We start from the raw sequence: 21,426 nt of genomic DNA on the forward strand, positions 1-21,426 counted from the left end.
TTAAGGAATTAAAATATTGTCTTAGCTTTGTTCGCGACATGGTCAGATCAATTTCTGTGCAATGCTGATTATAAAGAGACATCATTCGATTCATTGGGCCGAATTTTGCATAGTTAGTTCGATGATTATTTGATGCAAACAAATTCCGATTTCTTAACTGTCTAGCGGGCGTGTAGAAATTCAAACATGATAAAAGATTGGTGGAATCAATACGCTGCGATACAATATCATTGATAAATGAAATCATGGCTATTTCGCGACGCTCATTTAAGGTTTGAATATCGATAAGCATGCATCGAGCCTCGTATGATGGCAGTGGAAACGTTGTCCAGCCTAATTTGCGTAAGGCATATAAAAGAAATTGCTTCTGTACTGATTCGATTCTATCACCATGTATTTTTATATGCGGAGACCACACAATACTACAATATTCTAGAACTGATCTTACATAAGCAATGTACAAGGTTTTAATCGTATATGGATCCCGAAAGTTGTAGCTAAAACGCTTAATAAAGCTCAACATATTGGTTGCTTTATGGATAATCGTATTATAATGATCAGTAAAGGTAAGTTTAGAATCTAATATGACACCTAAATCTCTAATCTTATCGCACTTATGAACAATTTGATTTCCTAAAGAGACAGTAATCTGTGGTGTATTCCATTTTCTGCTATATGTGATTAAATTACATTTTTTGACGTTTAATTGAAGTAAGCTTTTGCTACACCATTTATCAAATATACTTATTTCATTCAGATAAATGTCGCTATCTTTGTTGCTATTGATTTCCATATAAAGTTTCATATCATCGGCATAAATCAGAATTTTAAGATGTTTAAGCACATATGAAATATCGTTAACAAATAATATAAATAACAATGGACCTAAATACGAACCTTGGGGAACTCCTGATGTAACGTGAACAGGTTTAGACATTTTTCCCTCAAATCTAACTATTTGTTGGCGATCTGTTAAATAAGATTCAATCCAGTTGAGGAGTCTCATCGCAATTCCCATTTTATTGAGCTTGAAAATCAACATAGGAATGTCTAGTCTGTCAAATGCCTTATTAAAATCGGTGTAAATTGCTTCGACGTGGTTACCTCTATCCATTGCATTCAAAGTGTAATTTACAAATTCCAAAAGGTTTGTTGTAGTAGAACGACCTTTATAGAAACCGTGTTGTGTATTCGTTATTCTATGTTTTATTTGGCTGAACACATTTTTATTTATAATTGATTCAAATAGTTTTGGAATGGATGAAATAATAGCAATTCCACGATAATTTCGAACATCAGATTTTCTACCAGACTTGTAAATGGGTATGAGATACGATCTTTTCCATTCTTTTGGAAAATTGCTCATTTCAAGTGACTTGTTGAATAGCCAAAATAATGTTGCTGCAAATTCATTAGCTAAGTTTTTCAGTAAAATAGGTGGGATTCCATCTGGCCCTGATCCTTTGGTGGAATCTAAATTCTTCAGTCCTGTTAAAATGTCCTGTAAAAGTATTTGACTTACACCGATATCGCTTGTAAAATCAGGAAAACTAGAAAAATATTCAAAGTCACGATCTTTATCCGAAAAGTTAGTAAAAGTCTCTTGGAAAAAAGTAGCAAAAAGATTGCACATACCATCTGGATTATCAGCTGCTCTATCATCCAATGTCATTTTAGAAGGAAAATTGTTAGACTTCATCTTCGATTTAGCATAATTGAAGAAATTCCTAGGGCAAGATTTTAAATCATTTTCTATTTTTGTGTTGTACTCTTCAAGCGCAGTGGATATTGCTTGATTAAGTTGGTTGACAATATACAAATAATTTTCTAAACTTTCTCGAGATTTTTGTTGCCTGTAAATTTTATGAGCCTTTTGCTTACGATTTTTTAAATTAGTTATTTGCTTATTAATCCAAACAGGGTTTTTCGACCCATTTCTACGACGTCTTCGCAATAAAGGAACTTCCATTTGAATAATTTCCGACAAAATTGAATAAAAATCCGTCACTGCGATTTCTAAATCTCCCTGGTTTTTCAAAACGGATTGCCAATCTATTCTATTTAATTTTTGCTTAATTCCGTCATAATTCGCGTTTTTATAATCAAAGAAATTCTCAAAGTCACAGTTGTCAGAATTGTGATTATTGTGAACAAAAATTGAGTACTCAATAGCTGTGTGAAATGCTTCATTTTTCCATAGTGGAGAAACAGATTCATTCACACAGAAATCATCCATAAAATGCAGCTTTTTCAAAAATAAATTGTAATGATTCATTTTCACCGACAACCGGAAGCAGAATGCTTTCGTTTTCGGAATCACGAATAAAATCAGCATTACGCTGATTAAAGTCGCCATAGATATGCACTTTGAATTCTGGAGATAACTGGGATACAATTTCATCAGCAGTTTGAAAGAAAATTTCATATGATGATTTGCAAGCTTGGTCTGGCGGAAAATACACAGAAGCAAATATATGTGTTTCTCCGGCGATGTGTGCTTTCACCCACACATATTCAAATTCTTTATGTTTTGATGAAATTATTAATTCTGAATTGAATTTAGTAGATATTGCGATGAGAACTCCACCACCAGACATTCTTTGGGTAAGGACCAAATCTCGGTCATCTCTGAATACATTAAAACTATTACCAAAAACTTCTTCACTTTTAATTTTTTCATTCCAACTAGTTTCAGTGCCCATAACAACTGAGAAGGATGAAGTTAGAATTCTTTTATAAATTTCGTTCATTTTAGATGCACTCTTCATGCGATTAAAATTTTGGCAATATACTAAAATTTCGGTAGCATTTGCTTCTGAAGAAGTTGATGGTAACACATCCCTTTGCATAACATTATTTGAAAGTTCAGATCTATTATTAGATACATTGTCATTATTTAAAATATTACCAACTAGTTGTTCATCAGCCACGATTGGATCGTCAGGGTCTACGTCTGAGGACTGCGTCAAGTTGATCGAAAACACGTTTTTTCACAGGAGCACGAGGAACAATGCTGCGAAAAGGAGTTTCTTAAGGCAGGACCAAACAACCAGTTCGAACTAGATGTTGAGCACGAAGGGAATGCATCATCGACAGGATTCAAAATTTCGCCTCTCTGAAATTTGATCCCACGTTGCTTAACTGGAGGCTTGGAAAAAGTCAGCTTTGCTGCTGCGAGTAAATCCTTATCCGAGGGAAGACCATTAGAAACCGCTCCATTGCTTCTGCGCTTCATGTTGCTATCGTTGTAGTTGAACCATTTTTGTGAAGTATTGTTTTTCATATTTTCGAGTTCATTTTTACTTCTGGTGTGCTTGGAGGGAGTTTTTGAAAAAATGGAGTTTGTTTTTCGATTGGTACTGTTGTTATGGCCTCTGTGTTTATTCGCTTTCTTCCGTTTTTTGGGCCTTTTCCTTAGTTTTTTGCTGCGATGCACGACGCTGCTGACGATTGTCATATTCTGTCCAATCAGAGCGCCAAACTTTTTTTGTTCCTAGCAAATGCCAACCTGCAGTGCCATTCGAATTTCGGCCCGGGTTCAAATTAACAGTTTCGATTCCTTGATCAGCCAACTCATCTAAAAGGCTAGGGGGTGACTCAACTTCCACGAATCGAACAGCGTCAATGTTGGTTTGTGGTGAGTTAACAGTATCGATTAAAACTTTAACTTCACTCAAAATTTCATTGCCGATCGATTGCATTTCAACTATCGCATCCGTTGTCATGTGTGGTTGACTGGCATTATGATCGTTGCAATGAGCAGCCATCTCAATGGTTAGACTGCTCAGTGACTGGACTTCAGAACAGATCTTTTTTAGTTCGCCGGTTAGATCTGTAGTCAACGTTTCAACAAAATCTTCAATGTTCTGTTTTGAAGATTTCATTGATATGTCCAAAAGCCCGGTCAAATGATTTTTTATTGCAAGTAAATCACTGTTGGGCGTATCATTTTTTATTGTTGAGTTTTTTTCAGCCACACGCGATAATGCCGACACAGCATTCGAAACGATCGACGATGTGCTGTTGTTAATACTCAGCACCGATTCCTTTAGTTGAAGCTCAATTTGGTCAAATAAATCCCCCATTGCACTGAGCTTTTTTAGATCGGCGGCTACTCGAAGATTGGCGTCAGTTTGTGCCCTAATTGAATCGATTAGCTGATGCTGTTGATGGAGCACTTTGCGGGTGTCAATTCCAGTTTTCAAATTATGCTGGCAATCGCCGCAGAGAGGTACCATAAATGATAAAATAAAACTCTCCTGATAGCGTTGCACACCAATGCATGCCGCGTGGTAATTTTTAAAGCAGAACTCGCACTTCCATAGGAAGCGATCGTCACTGATATTGCATGATTCAACACTACACTGCATTTTTACCGGTCGCGCGCGATGTTTGTAAACAGCAAAAAAAAAAATAATTTAAAATAACTACGGAGCGCTTAAAAATGCGTCTACACCCGACGACTGACTCAACTTGAGTCAGTCTTCGGAAATGTTGTTTAGAAAGTCAAGTACATCCGAAAAGTAAACCATGTGGTTCTTAATTTTGTCGTTAGGTAGCACTAGTAAGCATATTCAACTAAACAAATTGTATCTTGGGCATCAGTTGAAATTAAAAGCTCGAGTCTTCGGCAAAGTTGCTCAGAAAGTCAAAGGGCATCAGGAAAACAGATTGCTTTATATAGTTTCAACTTCATAAGAGTTCTATCTCATAATTTAGATAAGGAAGATTGTTCAAGTTTTTTGCAAAGTTGTTAGAAGGTCAAGGTAATCCGAAAGGCAAACAGTTTAGCTCATGATTTTGTTACTAGGTGGCGGTAATGAACATGTTCCATGAATCATTTTAAGCTAGTTGTGTATTGTGATCCTAATTAAATAGCAAGTTCGAGTCTTCAGACAGCCAAAGAAATCCGGACATCACTGAGTTCCGAGGTTTCCAAGAAAACCAACTTTTACCATGGTTCTTTAAAACTTAGTTGAGATATGATACATAAAGTTATGGGGGGTTGACTGTTATTAAATCTCATGATTTAATAAGACAGAATATTCATAATATCGTTCAGATAGCCTTTGGCATTTGGAAGTGGAAGTGATTAAAATCAGAATCATATCATATTCAAGTGATTCAGGTCTGATCCATTGCATATTCAAATGTTTCAGATCTGATGCATCTTTTAAGGATTCGGGTATGTTTTACTTCACGTGCGAGTGATTCATGCCTGACGCGCATCATATTTAAATTATTCAAGTCAGAAACTTTTCATATTCCAGTGATTTAGAATTGATTTCATTATATTCAAGTGATTCATGTAGATTCACTCCATACCCTAGTGATTAATGTCTGATCCTCTTTACATTCATGTGCCTTAGGTTTGCTTTTCTTCATAATCAAGTAATTCAGGTTTGATTTTCTCCATATTAAATAAATCATGACAGATTCACTTCATGTTCAAGTGACTCATGACCGATTCACTTCACTTAAAAATGATTCATTTCCAAGTGATTCAATTCGCTCCGTATTTAAGTGATTCATACCTGATTCACTTCATATTCCACTGTTTCAGGTTTGATTCACCTAATGTTCAATTGATTTCAAGTGGTTCATGTCTGTTTCACTTCATGTTTAACTGTTTCAAGCTTGATTCACTTAATATTCAGAATTGATTCACTTCATTTTCGTGTGATTTAGAATTGATTCACTTCATATTTCAGTTAATCATTTCGGATTCACTGCATATGCAAGCCGTTCAGATCTGATTCATCTGATATTCATGTAATGAAGGTCTGGATCACTTTATTTTCACCTGCTTCAAGTATGAAATACTTGATATTCAGATAGTTCAGGTCTGATTCACCAGAAATACAGGTCATATAGTTTTGTATGACCGTAATCCGGGATAACATTGATCAGTTTTTTTTTAATAATTCCTAAAAATTCATTTGAAAATGCAAATGTTGTTAATTTTATATTTTAAAAACAAGTACTGGCACTCATTGCTTGTGACTGTATACCATATTTCGTTTCTGAAAATTTTGAGCATGCTTTAAAGAAAATTAAAGCGATTTTTTTATCTAGCTGATATGGGGTAACATTGATCACCCATGTAAACAATGTTCGCAATGTTCCTTACTTCCCGTTTACTGGCCCTTGAAACCGAATATTAAAACCAAACTTAAAACAACTCATTTTCTTTTTTATATATTTCAAAACTTAAAACAACATGAACTGTGAAATACGCCTAAATGTAGGCAATTAACTATTGAAATTTGAGATTCTTTAGAAAGATTCGTTCATATTGTTAAATTAAGCATACCGTAATCTGGGGGCGAATTGATCACTATTTCACAACTTTTTGTCATGTTTTCCTATGGAATCCAAAAATTGTCAAATTTATTTCGGTAAAAGCAGTATTTCATTGATATTCATTGATATCATTTTATGTAATCAATTTTTTATGAAATAAAATTTAACCTTTAATAAAATTAGTATTAATATCAAAAATTGAAAATGACACATTGGGGCGAAATTGATCACTATATAATAAAGCATATTTTAGAATGTAAAATTTTCCTATCTACTAAATTTGGGTCTCCTGAATCTGAAAATGATGTCAAAATTCTTACAACTCGTGTATATCATCATTTTATTGCAAATTAAACTTTGAAAATCTGCGTAAAACGCCTAAATGTATGCAATTTTCCTTGAAATAAGCACGTTAGTCAACAATAAACGGTGTTATGAGCTAAAAACTATTTTTGTAATGCTGTACGACTTCAAAAATGAGTTCAGCAGCTCACACTGAAACTTACACAATATTTTAAACACTCAAAGTTTACATGCTGGCTTAGCACCAACGTATTGTTTAGTACCGACATTTCCAACAGTATTGCTAACACCTTCAAAAACTGTGAATATTTCTATGCAAAACTGGCCTTAATGAAAATGAAATAGCTTAAAATCATCATTAGACATCTATAAACTAGAAAACATGGAATGACTGTGATAGCAACGAAGCATTAAGCATCTTTGAAAGGAAATACTATTCGGTACCGACCTGATCAAATTCACCCCAGTGATCAATTTGCCCCTGGATTACGGTACCGTTTTGATTCATGTTACGGACACTTAAGGCCTCAGTGAAGTATAACTCATCAGAAAGCATATAAAATAAATTATTTTGTATAATTCCTCCGCGTTATCGAGCCTTCAAAACACTTAACTTTCGAATGGTGGGTAAAAATTTTGATTCTGCGACAATAATAATTTCAAATAAATGGAAATGTGTGGCCATTTCATGATTCTTATTCCGAACGCCTCTTCACTTTTGCCTCATATTCCAGACACTTTGATGCGAATTCCGGACAGCTCATGAAAATCATAGTTAGAAAGGTCAAATCATCAATTGGCCTTGACAAACCATTAAAAAGACGTCTGCGGCAACTAAGTATTTCAAATTAGTATAGATATCTATGGAAAATGCTTATCAAAACGAGCCTGGAAAGTGAGAACTTTTGAGTAGCAAAAATTGAAACATTTCGTGTGAAATGTTTCCCATACAAAGTTGAGTGTCCGGAATTTGAAGCTGTCCGTAATATGAATCAAAACGGTACTTATAAAATTTTCGACAACGACGTTGTTTTCAGCGATACTATTATTAGTAACAACAAAAATTTCGTTGCTTATATCATTTGCAGCACTCATGTGAGGCATGAATTTTCGGTTGTGTCATTTATAATCATGGAATCATTGTTTCGAAAAGTTCATAAATTTGCGCATAAATGAAACTCAATTTTTACAAAAAAATTAATACTCATAAGCTCATGAATATAAGAAAGAGAACCAGCATTCATGCATTGTAATTGAGCTTAAGCTTGAGCTTGAGCTTGATTGGCCGCCCGTGGTTGCTACTCCAGCATCGCAAGATCAGCTGCACTTACACAAGGAACCAACCGAATGACTGCTTGGGATTAACAGACACCCTCAGTGTGTAAGTGCTGGTGATCTTCTATTTTTAGGCAACAATAGCGCCTGCCACGTCAGAATGCAGACCAATGAGGGAAAGGGGGAGGAATTGATGATGCATCAAACTGACTCCTACGTAGACCGTATATACCACTGCGTCTACGCCAGTTCATGCGGGAGTGCATGGATTGGGAGAAAGGCATGGAAGAGAGGTTTGCTCTTTGGTTAGCAGACTGCCTATATGTATCAGGCGTAAAAAAATGGTTTCTTGCCAGTTTCTGGTTCTAGCGATTGCTATGAACGAGTTGGGTGTGAGTGTGATAGATAGAGAGTGGAAGATAGAAGCAAGTGAAAGATACAAGTACAAAGTACGAGGAAAGGGACGGGCCTGGGATTGAACCTATGACCTTTTGCATATGAAGCAGAAGCGGTAGCTATTAGACCACCAACCCCGTCATTCATGCATTGTAAATGTGCCATCGAAAAATGTTGATTCGCACTTTTTACGAGGAGGGTCAATCCGATGAATTTTACCCCGCCGATCAATGTTACCCCGTTTTACGGTACTGCATTTTGCAGTTGATTAGGTATGATTCACTTCATGTTCAAGTTGTTTACGATTAATTCACTTAATTTTCAAGTGAATCATGTCCAATTCACTTTATATTCAAGTGTTTCAGGCACGATTGACTGCATTTTCTAGAGATACAGGGCTGATTTACTTGATATTTAAGGACATCATTACTGATATGGAGTGTTTGAGTGATTCAGGTCTAATTCATTAATTTACAAGAGATTCATGTCTGATTTTCTTTATATTCAAGTATTTAAAGTTTGATTTAATTTATATTTTAGTTATTTGGGTCTGATTTGCTTCATATTTAAGGAATTTAAGATTGTTTTACTTCATTTTTATATGATTCAGGTTTGATGTACTTTAGTTTCGAGTAATTAAGTTATTCTGTTCATTTTTTAAATTCTTCTTTTCATTTTCATAATCAAGACCGATTCGCTATATTCAATTGTTTCAAATTGTACTTCTAATTAACTTTTATTTTAGGATGGTTGGGTACAAACTGAATACTTTTCACAGTTTTTCTTCTTCTTCTTGGCATCAACGTCCTCACTGGGAAAGAGCCTGCTTCTCAGCTTAGTGTTCTTATCTTCGAGTTGACTGGGATCCGCTAGGACTTCCCGGTTGGGAACTGCCGGTACCACTTGCACTTCGGTCCGTGGTTGGATGGGAACAGGAAGTAATTCCTGCTCAGCTTGACCTTGTTGAGTGTCGTGCTGTACAGTTGGTCTTTGATATTGGAGTCCAAACAGATCCACCAGGATACCCAGTGGAGTTGAAACCGTTGCTCCGGTTGTTGCTCCACTGGAACGATGCTTGAGTTGATTGGAGTGCGATCTGATGAGCTTCTTCCGTCCATGCCAATCGTCCTATGATTTGCGCTATGTTTCCGATTGAACTGTTTGTTTTGGCGTTGATTGAGGACCACAGGCTTGGGTTGGTCGTGGTGGAGGAGATCGAGAACCGTCTTTATGTTGCGACCAAGCATTAGCTGTGATGGAGTCCTGCAAATTCAGAAGTTGTAGCACAGAAGCGTCAGGGCCCAACGTCGAAGTTGGTTGGCCGTTTGAACCGGAGTACCTTCTTCTGCCCGAATATCCGCCGAAGTGGCTGATGATCCGTCTGGAGGGTGGACTTGCGTCCTAGCAGCATGCGATGGAATTTTGTTACGGCAATCACCAGCGCAAGACCTTCCTTCTTGATTTGTCCATAATTTGCATCCGCGGGGGTGAGTAAGCGTGTGCGACGGCTTTGACCGAACCACTGTGTAGAAGGTAGGCACCGATTCCGGACTGCGAGGCGTCGGCAGCAACGATGATGTCCAAGGTTGGATCGGAGAGCGTCAGCAGCAAATTCGACTGGAGTACCTCTTTGAAACGCTTGAACGATTTCTGGCACTCGCTGTTCCAAACGAATTTGGCATTCTTCTTGAGCAGCGCGTCGAGTGGCAGCCTCAGTTGATGCAACTCCGGGACAAACTTCGCATAGAAATTAACCGCACCAAGGAACGAACGTAGAGTTGCGACATCTTTGGGCAATGGCATCTTGACAATGGCTTCCACCTTGGATAGATCTGGATGGAGACCATTCTCATCTACGATGTGCGCCAGATACTTGACCTTCGACTGCAGAATGTTGCACTTTTCTTCCCTCAATACGAATCCGTAAGCTTGAAGGCGTTAGAATAGTGTGTTTAGAATCTTGTGATGCTCCTATTCAGATTTTCTGTAAACAAAGACGTCGTCCAGAAAAGTGTCCACTCCTTCGAGATCGGCAACCATGCTGTGCAATGAACAGTGTTCATTAACTGTGGGAGCGGATTACACTCCTAGTGCGAGCCGGCTGAAACGGAATAGACCTCGATGAGTGTTGATCGTGAGAAGCTACTTCGAGTCGTCGTCAACTGTCTGTCTTCCGAATGTCCTTGAACTTCTGAACAACTTTGCCGAAGACTCGAACTTTATATCTCGTGTAGATCACAAGATAGAATTTGATGAAAATGCTAAATTTTACATACTCACTAGTACCACCTATCGGCAAAATTGCTAACCAAACTGTTTGCTTCCCGAATGTCCTTGATCTGTTGAACTGCCTAAGACTCGAACTTTCTATCTCATGTAGATCACAAGATAGAACATGCTTACAATGCTTAATTTTTACATGCTCACTAGCGCCACCTAGTGGTAAAATTGCGAATTAAGCTGTTAGTTTCCCGAATGTTCTTCATCCGGTGAACAACTTTGCTAAAGATCGGTTCTTTGCATACCATAAGGATCTCGAGATACAGAAATGTTAATTTACCTATTTTGAGGTGATGGTAAATTTTTTGGGGGATGATTCAATATTCCACTGGGTGTTGCAATACTTATTTTAGTGAGTCCGTATTTATGACGGGTAGTGTAGGTACAATTTACTGGAGATTTTTCAAACATTTCTGTATAGTTCTTGCCATTTCTTAATTTCTTATTTGGGTTGTCAAAATCGGATAATATATACGGTGATGGACAGTACGCTTACAACTTTTTCGATTCGTTATACAAAATGATCAACTTTGGAATTTGGTTGGTTACATTTCAGTTATTTATGGTCCGATTTGAATGAATTTTTCTTTCCGCACGTCAAACATGGAGTTTCCAATTCAGGGAAATGAAATTTCCAGGATTCCCGTTTCTCAGGAAATGATTTTTTTGTTTCTCGGGATATCATAAAACTATCCCTTCATTTTTTCATTTTAAACCCCTCTACGGGCAGCATTATTTTTTCACCCCAAAAAATACATGTTTTATTTAAACTTCTTTGGACATATATTATTATAATGAAGGTTTCAAATAAAATTGGGATTATCAATCTGTTAGTGTAATAATAACAATGAATGAAGAAACTTAAAAATATTCAAACAATAATTCAAGCTCCATTTATATTTTTCTCAACAGGAAAAAAAAACCGACGGGAAGGATCGCACTTAGCGTTGAATGTGATTTGAATGAGCGGTTGACCGTAGTCTCATAATAGTGGAACCATAAGTGCTAGAGAGCAGTAATAACCATTAGCGCGTCTAGCAATAGCGTTAGTGTGCGAAAAGCAAGAAGGGCCGCGAAAAAGCAAGTGGCTCGAAAAGATCCAAAAGCATTGGGAGGAGAAAAAAAAAGTTTAAAAGTAGCTCTTAAAAATTAATTTAGCGCAAGCTGGCTTAAAGTGTAGTGGTGCAATTATTCTGAATAAAATATGTGGAAACGGAGTTGCCACGACCTACCGACGCTAAGCTGGGCCACGATGCTGGTGACGATGACGCTGATGCTGCTACATTTGGTCACCGAATCGCGAGCGCAGATAGACTGGGCTGAGGACGATGACGATCCAGGTAAGCTGTCTATGGAATCTACTTTCGTGAGTGCTTTTAAATTTATTGCATATTTCTATACAAATGGTTTAGGATCATGGATACACCAGCAGAGTTTCATATATAATAATTGTTGAGCGGTTCTGGCTTGGCAAAGAATTGATTTATGAAGCGTATGAAGATTTTAGTGAACATTCTTTTGCGAATTTACATGTGTTCTTTGGGCGCAAATAGCAAAATCTTTCATTGATCGAAAGAAAGCTTTATATTTTTTTTTATGTCTTTTTGTTATGTATGTTTTTTGTTCAGAAACACGTTATGAAAAAAACACAATTACATATTGGTTAAGATATTATCATTCATATCAATGCTAGTAATATTACTCTAAGTGTTTTTTTTAATTAATTTTAAGTGAGGTCTAAAAACTAACAATGCAAAACCCATGGATCTATAAAATCTAATAAAATCTATGGAAAATCTATAACACCACGAGCAAAAGAGAATAACATAATATATAACTGAAAAAGTTTTGAATTTCAAGTTCCTATAAGTTCGTAAGCTTTCAAAGTTCAAATCACGAAACATAGGAAAGTTGGAAGTTTGAGCTAAACATATTATTCAGAGATAGTGTAAGCGACTTGAAGAAGGATTTTCGAACCTTTTAGCAACATTCGTTTAAAAAAATATTTGTTAAAAATTTGTAGAACATCAAGTTTTTCTAATATTATAACTTCCTAAAAGTCAGTCTACTTGTGATTAAGCAGCACTGAGAATGGCCTAAATGTTCATCCTGAAATTAGTCTACTCGATTACTTTTCCGCAGTTTAATCCAAAACAGTATGCCTTTAATCATCATTTTAAGAATTCAAGTGCCCTGAGTAAGCCCCTGAAAGCTATTTAGAATGAGAAAATCCGGAAACAGTCCGATTCTCTATTGTTCTATTTTTGTTAAATAAATACACTTTGCTCACTCCATCAAAAGCCTACCTTCCAGCAGAAAGACTTGCCACAGTTAAACAGATTTCTGACTGATTGTTTATTCAAGGGAACCCAGAAGAGCACTTTTGAGTTATTGTTCCCATTTATAGTAGGAATCTGCATACTTGAGTGCATACACAAGGGGCATATTCTCGGCTGGACGTTTTGTCATTCCACACTTTTCATGGCGATGGTGATCTTTAGCGGTGTTTCAGGAATAAGTGCTCGGTTTCTTTGCCTTTCCACAGCTTTTATGCGATCGGGGAGGTTTGCCCTAAACGATCCATCTCCAAGGCTTTCGTGAAATTTGGATAGTTTATATGCATTTTTCTGGATAAAATTTTTTTGATTAAAACTTTCTCCTATATAGAGGTTTTCGGAATATACATAACTAGTCTGGTTTATAACATTTATGGTGAGTTTCAAAGAATACATAGCACAAAAATGATTTCAATAATTTTTTTGAAAATTGCACTGTTGATATAATAAACTTAAAAATACTTTTAAAGCAGAATCCTAAATCAATTTTCGAAAATAGGACAGGAGTCTTATTTTTATTTCGCGTTATGGTTGCACTTACAGAATTTAGAGAGACTACCGAAAAAGTCAGTAAACAGGAAATAATGGTCACGCATAATTGAGATTACACTTTTCATCAGTAAATTATATTGGGAATATGCCCTTTGCAAATTCTCGTTGTAAACCCCCTGTATTTTTACCGAACAAGTTTGGCGTGTTTTGTAACATTCTCCCCTGCTTCAGAACATTGAAACCGTTTTTCATTGCACTTTTACCCGGGAGCAATTAAACTGTCGTGCCACCGTTGAACCAGAAGTAAACACGAGTGACGTATGGAAAGTCACGCTTCGCCTTCAACTCATACTGGCTAGGCATCAACTTTTTGATGTTTTTAGATTAATGCAAAGTCAAACAAAAAATACTCTTTGGGATGAAAGTGAAAATTAGAAATACCTGTAATGTTAACTCTTCTAGTTCGCAAGTAATACCGTGTGGGACCAAAATCCGTACACCTAAGCACTGAGGCAATTTAAACCCCTTTGTTTAAAATATGTGGAGATAAAATAGGCGACCAATTAGTCATTTTAATATAACTTTCACATCTTTTGAGATAAAATTAATGAGCATGAGCATTCCGTAAAATTCGAAGTTGCTACTCCGTGATTGACCAGAATAATCGAAATTGTACAGGGAACCAACAGATGTACCTTGGGAGTAGCATACCATCTTCAATGTATATTTTTGGAGATTCTGAAATTAGTAATGACAATAACGGTGCCGGCCACGTCCTCACGATCATCGGGGAAGGGAAGGAATGTTAGTGTGACATCCATTGGTACTAAAGACCGAGTATACCTCTGCATCTTCATGGTTGTCACGGGAAGGAGTTTTGTTAGTGGGAGGGCTTAAAAGCTACATGATCAGGATTCACCTAGGTAAGTGATGCGATTCATGTAACCTCTGTTTAAAAAGTTATCTATCAATGCGTCGACATCTTAAACATCGAACTATTCAAAGGTTTGAATCTCGTTGTTTTTTCAAACTTTTAAAGTATTCGTTTCTGGCTTGCAGCTTTATAAAGGGCTCACGAATTTATTTTCTTGGCTCCAACGTTTCGATCCCAATTTGGATCTTCTTCAGGGATAAAGAATTATTCGCGACTGTCCAAAAACATTTAGCCTGTATAGGCTACTCGATGAGATTCACGTTTTCAAACTACTGTAGTGAGAAGAGCTACGTGAGTTTCGCGACATTCAAGCCTACTGCTATTACCATTCCTATTCCTGATATAATCCAATTACTCAATAGAATAACCTTAGTTTCTGTCAATATGCGTCTGTCAATATGATTTAGAAGAACGGCAAATTTTCAAAAGAAGGGTGATTTCCATTGAAAATGACAGTAGCTATAACTAAATTTTATGTTGATTTTTTTTTTTTTTTAGGCACTCCGTGCACTTGGCCACTACTATGCCGAGGATCATATATACAGAATTTATTTATATCCTAGTTCTTATTGCTATTTCTCTCATACCGAGCAGGTAGAGGAGAGTGCTTCCGTTGGTCCAATCCATATCCATATCGAAGTCCATTGGTGGTTCATTTTGCCATGTATTTGTATCGTGTGAGGCAACAGCCTACAAAGAGGGTCAGTGTGTCTCAGTCACCAATCGATACTGACGAAGGATGGATGTGTTCCCCTATACACAGTCCTTCGTGCGGTGTCTTCTGGTGGCTGGACGGAGGTTTTTGTGTGGGGGGATTGGGAATCGAACCCATGACCTTCCGCTTACGAAGCGAAACCGTAACCTCGAGGCTACGAGACCCCCCTAATGTTGATTTATTTATCGGTTTGAACATTATTGATTGTTCAAATAGCATAACTCGAAAGAACAGCCTATGTAAGGAAGAATGGCAATTGTCCAATGAAAATGTAGACAGCGGGGACGATAATAATTATACCAGAATAACATGAAAATGGACCGGGCAAAAACTTTCTCACAGGCTGCACAAAAATGGTATAGAGGCTTAAAATGTCTTGAGATTATTTAGTCTTGAAGTAAGTCTACATCTGGAAACCTTTAGGTAATTGGTCTACATGATATATAAAAAGACTTATCAAGCTTGCAATCAAATTGCCTGAAAAAAAATCCTAACATTTAAAAATTTCGATCCATTAAAAAACTGAAAATATGGTGGATAGCAACATGATTATATATTATTTCAAAATATTTCAAAATTTGCAAATGTTTTTTCATGACTTTCGCAGGAATATGTTTAATAATTATGCTTTTTAATTAGCCGGGTAAACTGCTTTTCAAATAGAAGGACAAAAGCTAAAATCACGTTGCCTGTTGCTAATTTTTTAAATTTTTAAATAGTTTTATTCAACATAACAAATGAGGAAGCAATTAAGCATTGAAATATCAATGAAATATTACCGCCATGCGGGGTGACATTGACTAAAATCATTCTTTTCGATGCATTTCGTGGCTGGTATGAACGTCGAAAAACTAATCCATGACAATTTAGTGGCTCTTTACAAAGTATTCTTGGAGCTTGTCACATTGTTTCCATGGTTCAGTTATTACTTTGCTTTAAAAAAATGAACCGGAAATTTCTTATTTTATTTATCATTGAGTAGCTTTCCGGGAAATGGATTATTCCGGGAAATGGTTTTCCGGGAAATGGGTCATTCCGGGAAATGTCTTCCCGGTAAATGGGGTATCCGGGAAATGATTTCCGGGAATCGTCTTTCCGGGAAATGGTATAGAACCCACTAGACAAGGGAAAATGAACTTGAATATATTGTACAGTGAAGATAGTATTTTTTATGGAATTTTAGAAATATATTGTCAAACTGTTCAAATTAGTTATGATTAGATCTTCGTTAAGAGTATTATCATGCTCTTTAATTTGAGTTAAACCTTATTAACACAATTGTAATTTTGCTTGCACAGAAAGATAGATGGAATTTGTAAAGCCAATGACAGATCAAAATTAAACTTATTAAGACATTAGGAGAAAAACGATCATACGAATTCGATGTATAAATTAAGAGGCTTTTTTCCCACCGTGTTAGAGTAATATTCATGAAAATCCATCACTATCTATTCTACTCCTTAGCTGCACTGTTCAAGTTTTGCCCTGTACGGATTAAGATTCCAATGAAAATTTTGAATCAAAATCCGTACAGCACAAAAATCTCCCAAACAGTAATTGTGCTGTTCAGAAGTTGCACTTGCTCCCTCGGAATTTCAAATACTTACTATCCGAGGACATTGTGATTAACAGCTGGTTTAAAAATATGTGCAAATTTCACTATTAATTGAAAACTCTATCATGTCTTGCTAACGAATCACTAAGATGGCACACAAACCAAACCTCACATAAACATTTTGATTGTTTCAATTTTTAAATAATATCCTACTTATATTTGGTAAGCATTAACAACAACTTTTAACTTATTCTAAAACTGCATATTTATTCATTTTTATTTTAAAATAATGAAAAATTAATCATGTGTACGGATTTTGGTCCCACACGGTAGTGGGTTTCATGGCCGTGCGGTTGGTGACATCAGACGGTTAATCGCATCGTGTTTCTCGGCAGTGCCACTGGAGCATGCTTGTCCGTTGTCTAGTGTTAAGTTACAATCTGTGCAGCTAAATGGCTGAAGACAATGTCCGTGTCTTTAACCATTAAAGTAGCAGGACGGACCTTAGTTCACAAAAATGCTTCGATATCAGTCAATAGGCTATCAAATCCAATTCTTTAATAAGTCATGGAAAGGGGATTAGTGTACCTACATATTGTTGGGTGACTCATCCCTCCATGTCCCTCTCCGTTTTTGTTTGACTCGAAAAACCTTTGCTTTTTCGTGTTTTTCTATAGCAATGTTACTAAGCACAATGAAAAAATTAAATGTCATGCAGATTTTTGTTCTCCAAACTGGTCAAAATGATGAACTCTGACCAACGTAGGCATTTTGGACCATTACGGTCCTCTCGGAAGAGGACACCGGTGAATCCGAATTTATATAGGAGTGTTCATGTGAAAATGGCTGTATCTCAGTCATATACAAATCAAATCGAATTCTGTAGCCAGCATTCGGCAGCAAACCCTTGGGCTTATTTTTCTGGTGGCGCTGGAAGTTGACGCATCCCCCCTAGCCCATTCCCCTCGATGTTTAGTTTGAAATTTTTATGATTTTTTATGCAAAACTATAGAAATTTTGCTTACCACCGCAAAGAGGCTGCTTTCAAAGCAGTTTATATCTTACACATATATCAAAATGATGGAAAAAATCCTTCCTGGCTTACAATGACCTGTCTGGCCCTTCAGAAACTGATCTGGACTGCGATGAGTACGAATTTTTTGGAAGGGCTTTTATAGATGGCAAAATATTGGCCATACGTCAGTCCAAAAAGCATTCGATAGGTGCATCGTAAGTCTACTTTTTGAAGAGCGCGATTCAATAGGAAGCAGAGGCGCGTCCACGTTTGAAATCATGGGTAGGACAAACGTTGGCAAATATGAAGTAAACATTAAAGCTAAAAAAAATAACTCTTGACTGGAAATTCAAAGTTACTATATTTAAGGGGCTCAAATGCGTAGAAGTGTAAGTTACATGCTGGTCGGTTTTGAATTGAGGAAATTCTACTGTTTAAAAGCGTTCTTGTGATATCTTCAGATGATGTATCCGCTCAACAGAGAAATAACATGATTCTAAGAAGACTGTTTTTGTCATTGACGCCCCTTTGCTACTAACCTTTTATGTCTTTACAGGGCTGGTAGCGATTGAGTTCCTTAAAAATAGGAAATTAGAGACCTCTTGGCAGAAAAAGAGACTAAAAGAGTAAAAGAACTAAAAAATACAGAAAAAGTTCAAACGGGAACTGAGAAAACAAAACGAAACCTAATAAGAGCCATAAGATAAGAGTTCGATTCTTTATAGCTCTGATAGGCATTTCTTTAAGATCCAAGACTTTTTTGAGAATTCCTCGTGACATTACGACAAGTATTACTGTGTGCGTTTTTCTCTAAAAATTTCATCAGAAATTTATTTAGGTATTTGCCCTAATATTCAGATGTTACTCCGGAAATTTGTAAAGAAGTTCATTTAGTGATTATTTCTCAAGGAGGACGAGTTTTCTTAGGGAATTCAATCACGAATTTTCCTATGGAATTTTTGCACGAGTTTTCTCAGGGAATTTTTCCAAGAATGTTGTTCAAAATACCTTAAGAATTCAACTTGTTTTTTTTTTTTTCAAGGAGAGCAACAGAAATTAAATATATCCAAAGATGATTTCAGAAATTATCTTAATTCCTCTTAATATTCTTTGAGATTTTTTGCAAGAAAATCCTAACTTCTTCAATATGTTATCCAGCGATTTATCCATCGGCTTCTCAGGGACATCCTCTAAGATTCTCGGAGAAAACCTCTTCTGAAATTAAATCAATAACTTTTGCAGGTTTTTCTAGGGATTTCCTTTAAAATTCTTTTACACGATTAATATATAATTTGAATTAAGGATTTCTCCAAAGATACTTTCAAAAATTGATCCAGAGATTCCTTCTTTGAAATTTTATTCAACGGAAATTCCTCCAGTAATTCTTTGCGATTTTCTTAAGTAAGCCTTGATTTTTTAAAGAATTAATCCAGGAATGTCTCTAAGGTAATGCAAAGGATTTTTTTGTGAAAAATAAATCCATGAGGTATTTTTAAAGAAAATCCTAGAGTAACCTATGATAAAACTTGTGTAATTTTTGAAGTCAGTCTCAATGACCAAGGATTTCTTAAATTACTGCTGGGGAAGGGTTTCTAAAAAAACTCTTGGGGAAGTTTTAGAAGATTTCCTAGATAACTTTTTAAGATAATCGTAAAAAAATCAATTAAATCCCTGGAAGGTATTCCGCAGGATTTTCTGTAGGAATTTATTGAAAAGCATTGGACAACATCTCTATAGAAATTTGTGTTTGAATAATCGGAGGAATTATTGAAAAAAAAAATGATGCAGTACAAAATGCTGTGGAAACTTAAATTAATTTTCAAAGATTGCAAGGGATTTTTTTTTTGAGACTTTTTTGTTAGAAATGTTTGATAGAGTAGCAAGAAACATTTCAAGAAAAAATTGATTTGTTCGAAGAATTCCTCATGAAATTTAGGATATCTGGGAGGAAAAATGGATGAATTTTTACAGGAATCCACATGAACAGGAAGAATTCTCATAGGGTTTCTTGAAGAAAAACATTAAGCTATATTTTTCAAACACTCAGAAATAAACATATGTGGATTTACTCGAATGAAATTTTGTAGAAATTTTAGGAATATCTCCTGAAGTAACAATTAGACGATTCGGTTGTAGGATTAGTGAAAGTACATCGCAGAAAATTCTAAAACAGTTTAAAAAAAATCAAAGAAATACCTGAAGAAAATACTGAAGGTAGTAGCTTTGGAGTTCTCAAGGATCTCCTGGAGCAAATTCTGGAGAAAATCTGCTAAGCACGTATAATCATCCAATGATTCTTCAATATTCTTCTGATAATTCTTCATGGATGATCCATAAACTTCTCAAGAATTACTTCCAGGAGTGTATATATTGAACAGATAATAAATTGTTTAATTTGTTTTTTTTTTAAGTTTTCTGATAATCTTGTATTTTTTTGTTGAGTCGTGGGTAGGACAATCCTTTGACTGTCCTACCCAGGTATTTTTGTGCGTAGTACATGTCCTACCTGTCCTACCCACTTCCCGCGCCACTGATAGGAAGTATCACATCCGTTGGCGAATATATGATTTCAAATGAGTTGAGTCCTGATATGTTGAAGAGATTACCAAGAATCCGGTAGAAGCTTTTAGGGTTACTACACGAATTTCTGAAAATAAGTGGAAATTCTTGGAATTCGAATTCCTGGGATTTCAGTAGGAATACTGCATGCATGCATGCATGTAGATATACCAGGGTATTCATTGATTCTGGTAAGAAATATTACAATCAAACGGAATTTTGGAGTTTCGATAGGAGTTAGTTTTAGTGGGAGTAAGAGATTCTAGTGGTTCATGGTACATGTTATATAATTTTGAATTTCGGATCCTAATTGGTGTTCAGAAATCTTGGAGGAAGCTTCAAGACACCGGTATGAATTTTGAGATTGCAATGAAAGTTTCAAAGTATCAGAACTTCTCTGTTCTGAGATTTCAGCTGAAATTGTTGGTATTCTAAGATTTAGGCTAGAATTCCGAAGATTTATAGAGTTTTCTAGGATTCCAGTAAGAATTCTGAAATAACTATGGAACTCGGAAATTCCAATGAACCCTAAGATATATTGAAGATAATCTACGATTCCGGAAGAAATAATGAGGGGTAGTGTTGAGTTCCGGTTGCAATCCATGATTTCAATGACAATTCCCCTGAGATTTCATGTAAGGTTTGCTGGGACTCCAATTCTGTGCTTCTGGTGGGAGTTCTTAGGCCTTGAAAGTATTTCTGGGATTTCTATGGGTGGGGACATTGTAGAGAATCTTGTGATTCCGAAGATAATTCCGCAATTTCAAAATAAATCTTAAAATTTTAGAAGGAATGGTGGAATTTGGAAAACAAATCTTTCGATTGCTGAAGTATTGGTATTTCGACGGAAATTTTGAGATTTCTGTTGAAAATTCCACGATTTCAGTAGCATTTATTCAGGGTGTTCAATAGACTGATGCAAATTTTGAAGGTTTTGCTCCCCTATGCTTAAACGATGTCAATTATGATGAAAATGATCCTCCCAAAATTTGAAGCGATTCGGAAGAAATTTGGTTGTGCACACGATATTTGAAGTTTATATGGAAATTACTATGGAAAAGGCACACATTTTGTGTTCAGTCCTCTAACTGCTCGCCATAATAATCTATGGAAAAGTGAACACACTCATCTCATGTGAAAACTTCCCAGCTACAACTTTGCCGAAGACCACATTACGATGGGACGTAAGGATAATTTGTTATTTTCGGTAACAAAGTCTAGATCATGCTGAGATGATCATTCAATTACTTTCAGAGCAACACT

General features: G+C 36.1%; 1 protein-coding gene across 2 annotated transcripts in view; it reads left to right on the forward strand.

Annotated features, from left to right (window-relative positions):
- LOC5569913 (serine-rich adhesin for platelets) overlaps window positions 1–21,426 on the forward strand; it is a 1,178,520-nt gene that overhangs the window by 144,751 nt on the left and 1,012,343 nt on the right. For both annotated transcript variants that reach the window (XM_021852955.1, XM_021852960.1), the window contains exon 2: window positions 11,470–11,897. In XM_021852955.1, coding sequence (XP_021708647.1) covers window positions 11,762–11,897 — 136 coding nt within the window. In that variant the 5' untranslated portion in view covers window positions 11,470–11,761. The remainder of the gene's footprint in view (window positions 1–11,469; window positions 11,898–21,426) is intronic.

Source organism: Aedes aegypti, chromosome 1 (genome assembly GCF_002204515.2).
Source record: "Aedes aegypti strain LVP_AGWG chromosome 1, AaegL5.0 Primary Assembly, whole genome shotgun sequence".
NCBI classification, from domain to species: domain Eukaryota; kingdom Metazoa; phylum Arthropoda; class Insecta; order Diptera; family Culicidae; genus Aedes; species Aedes aegypti.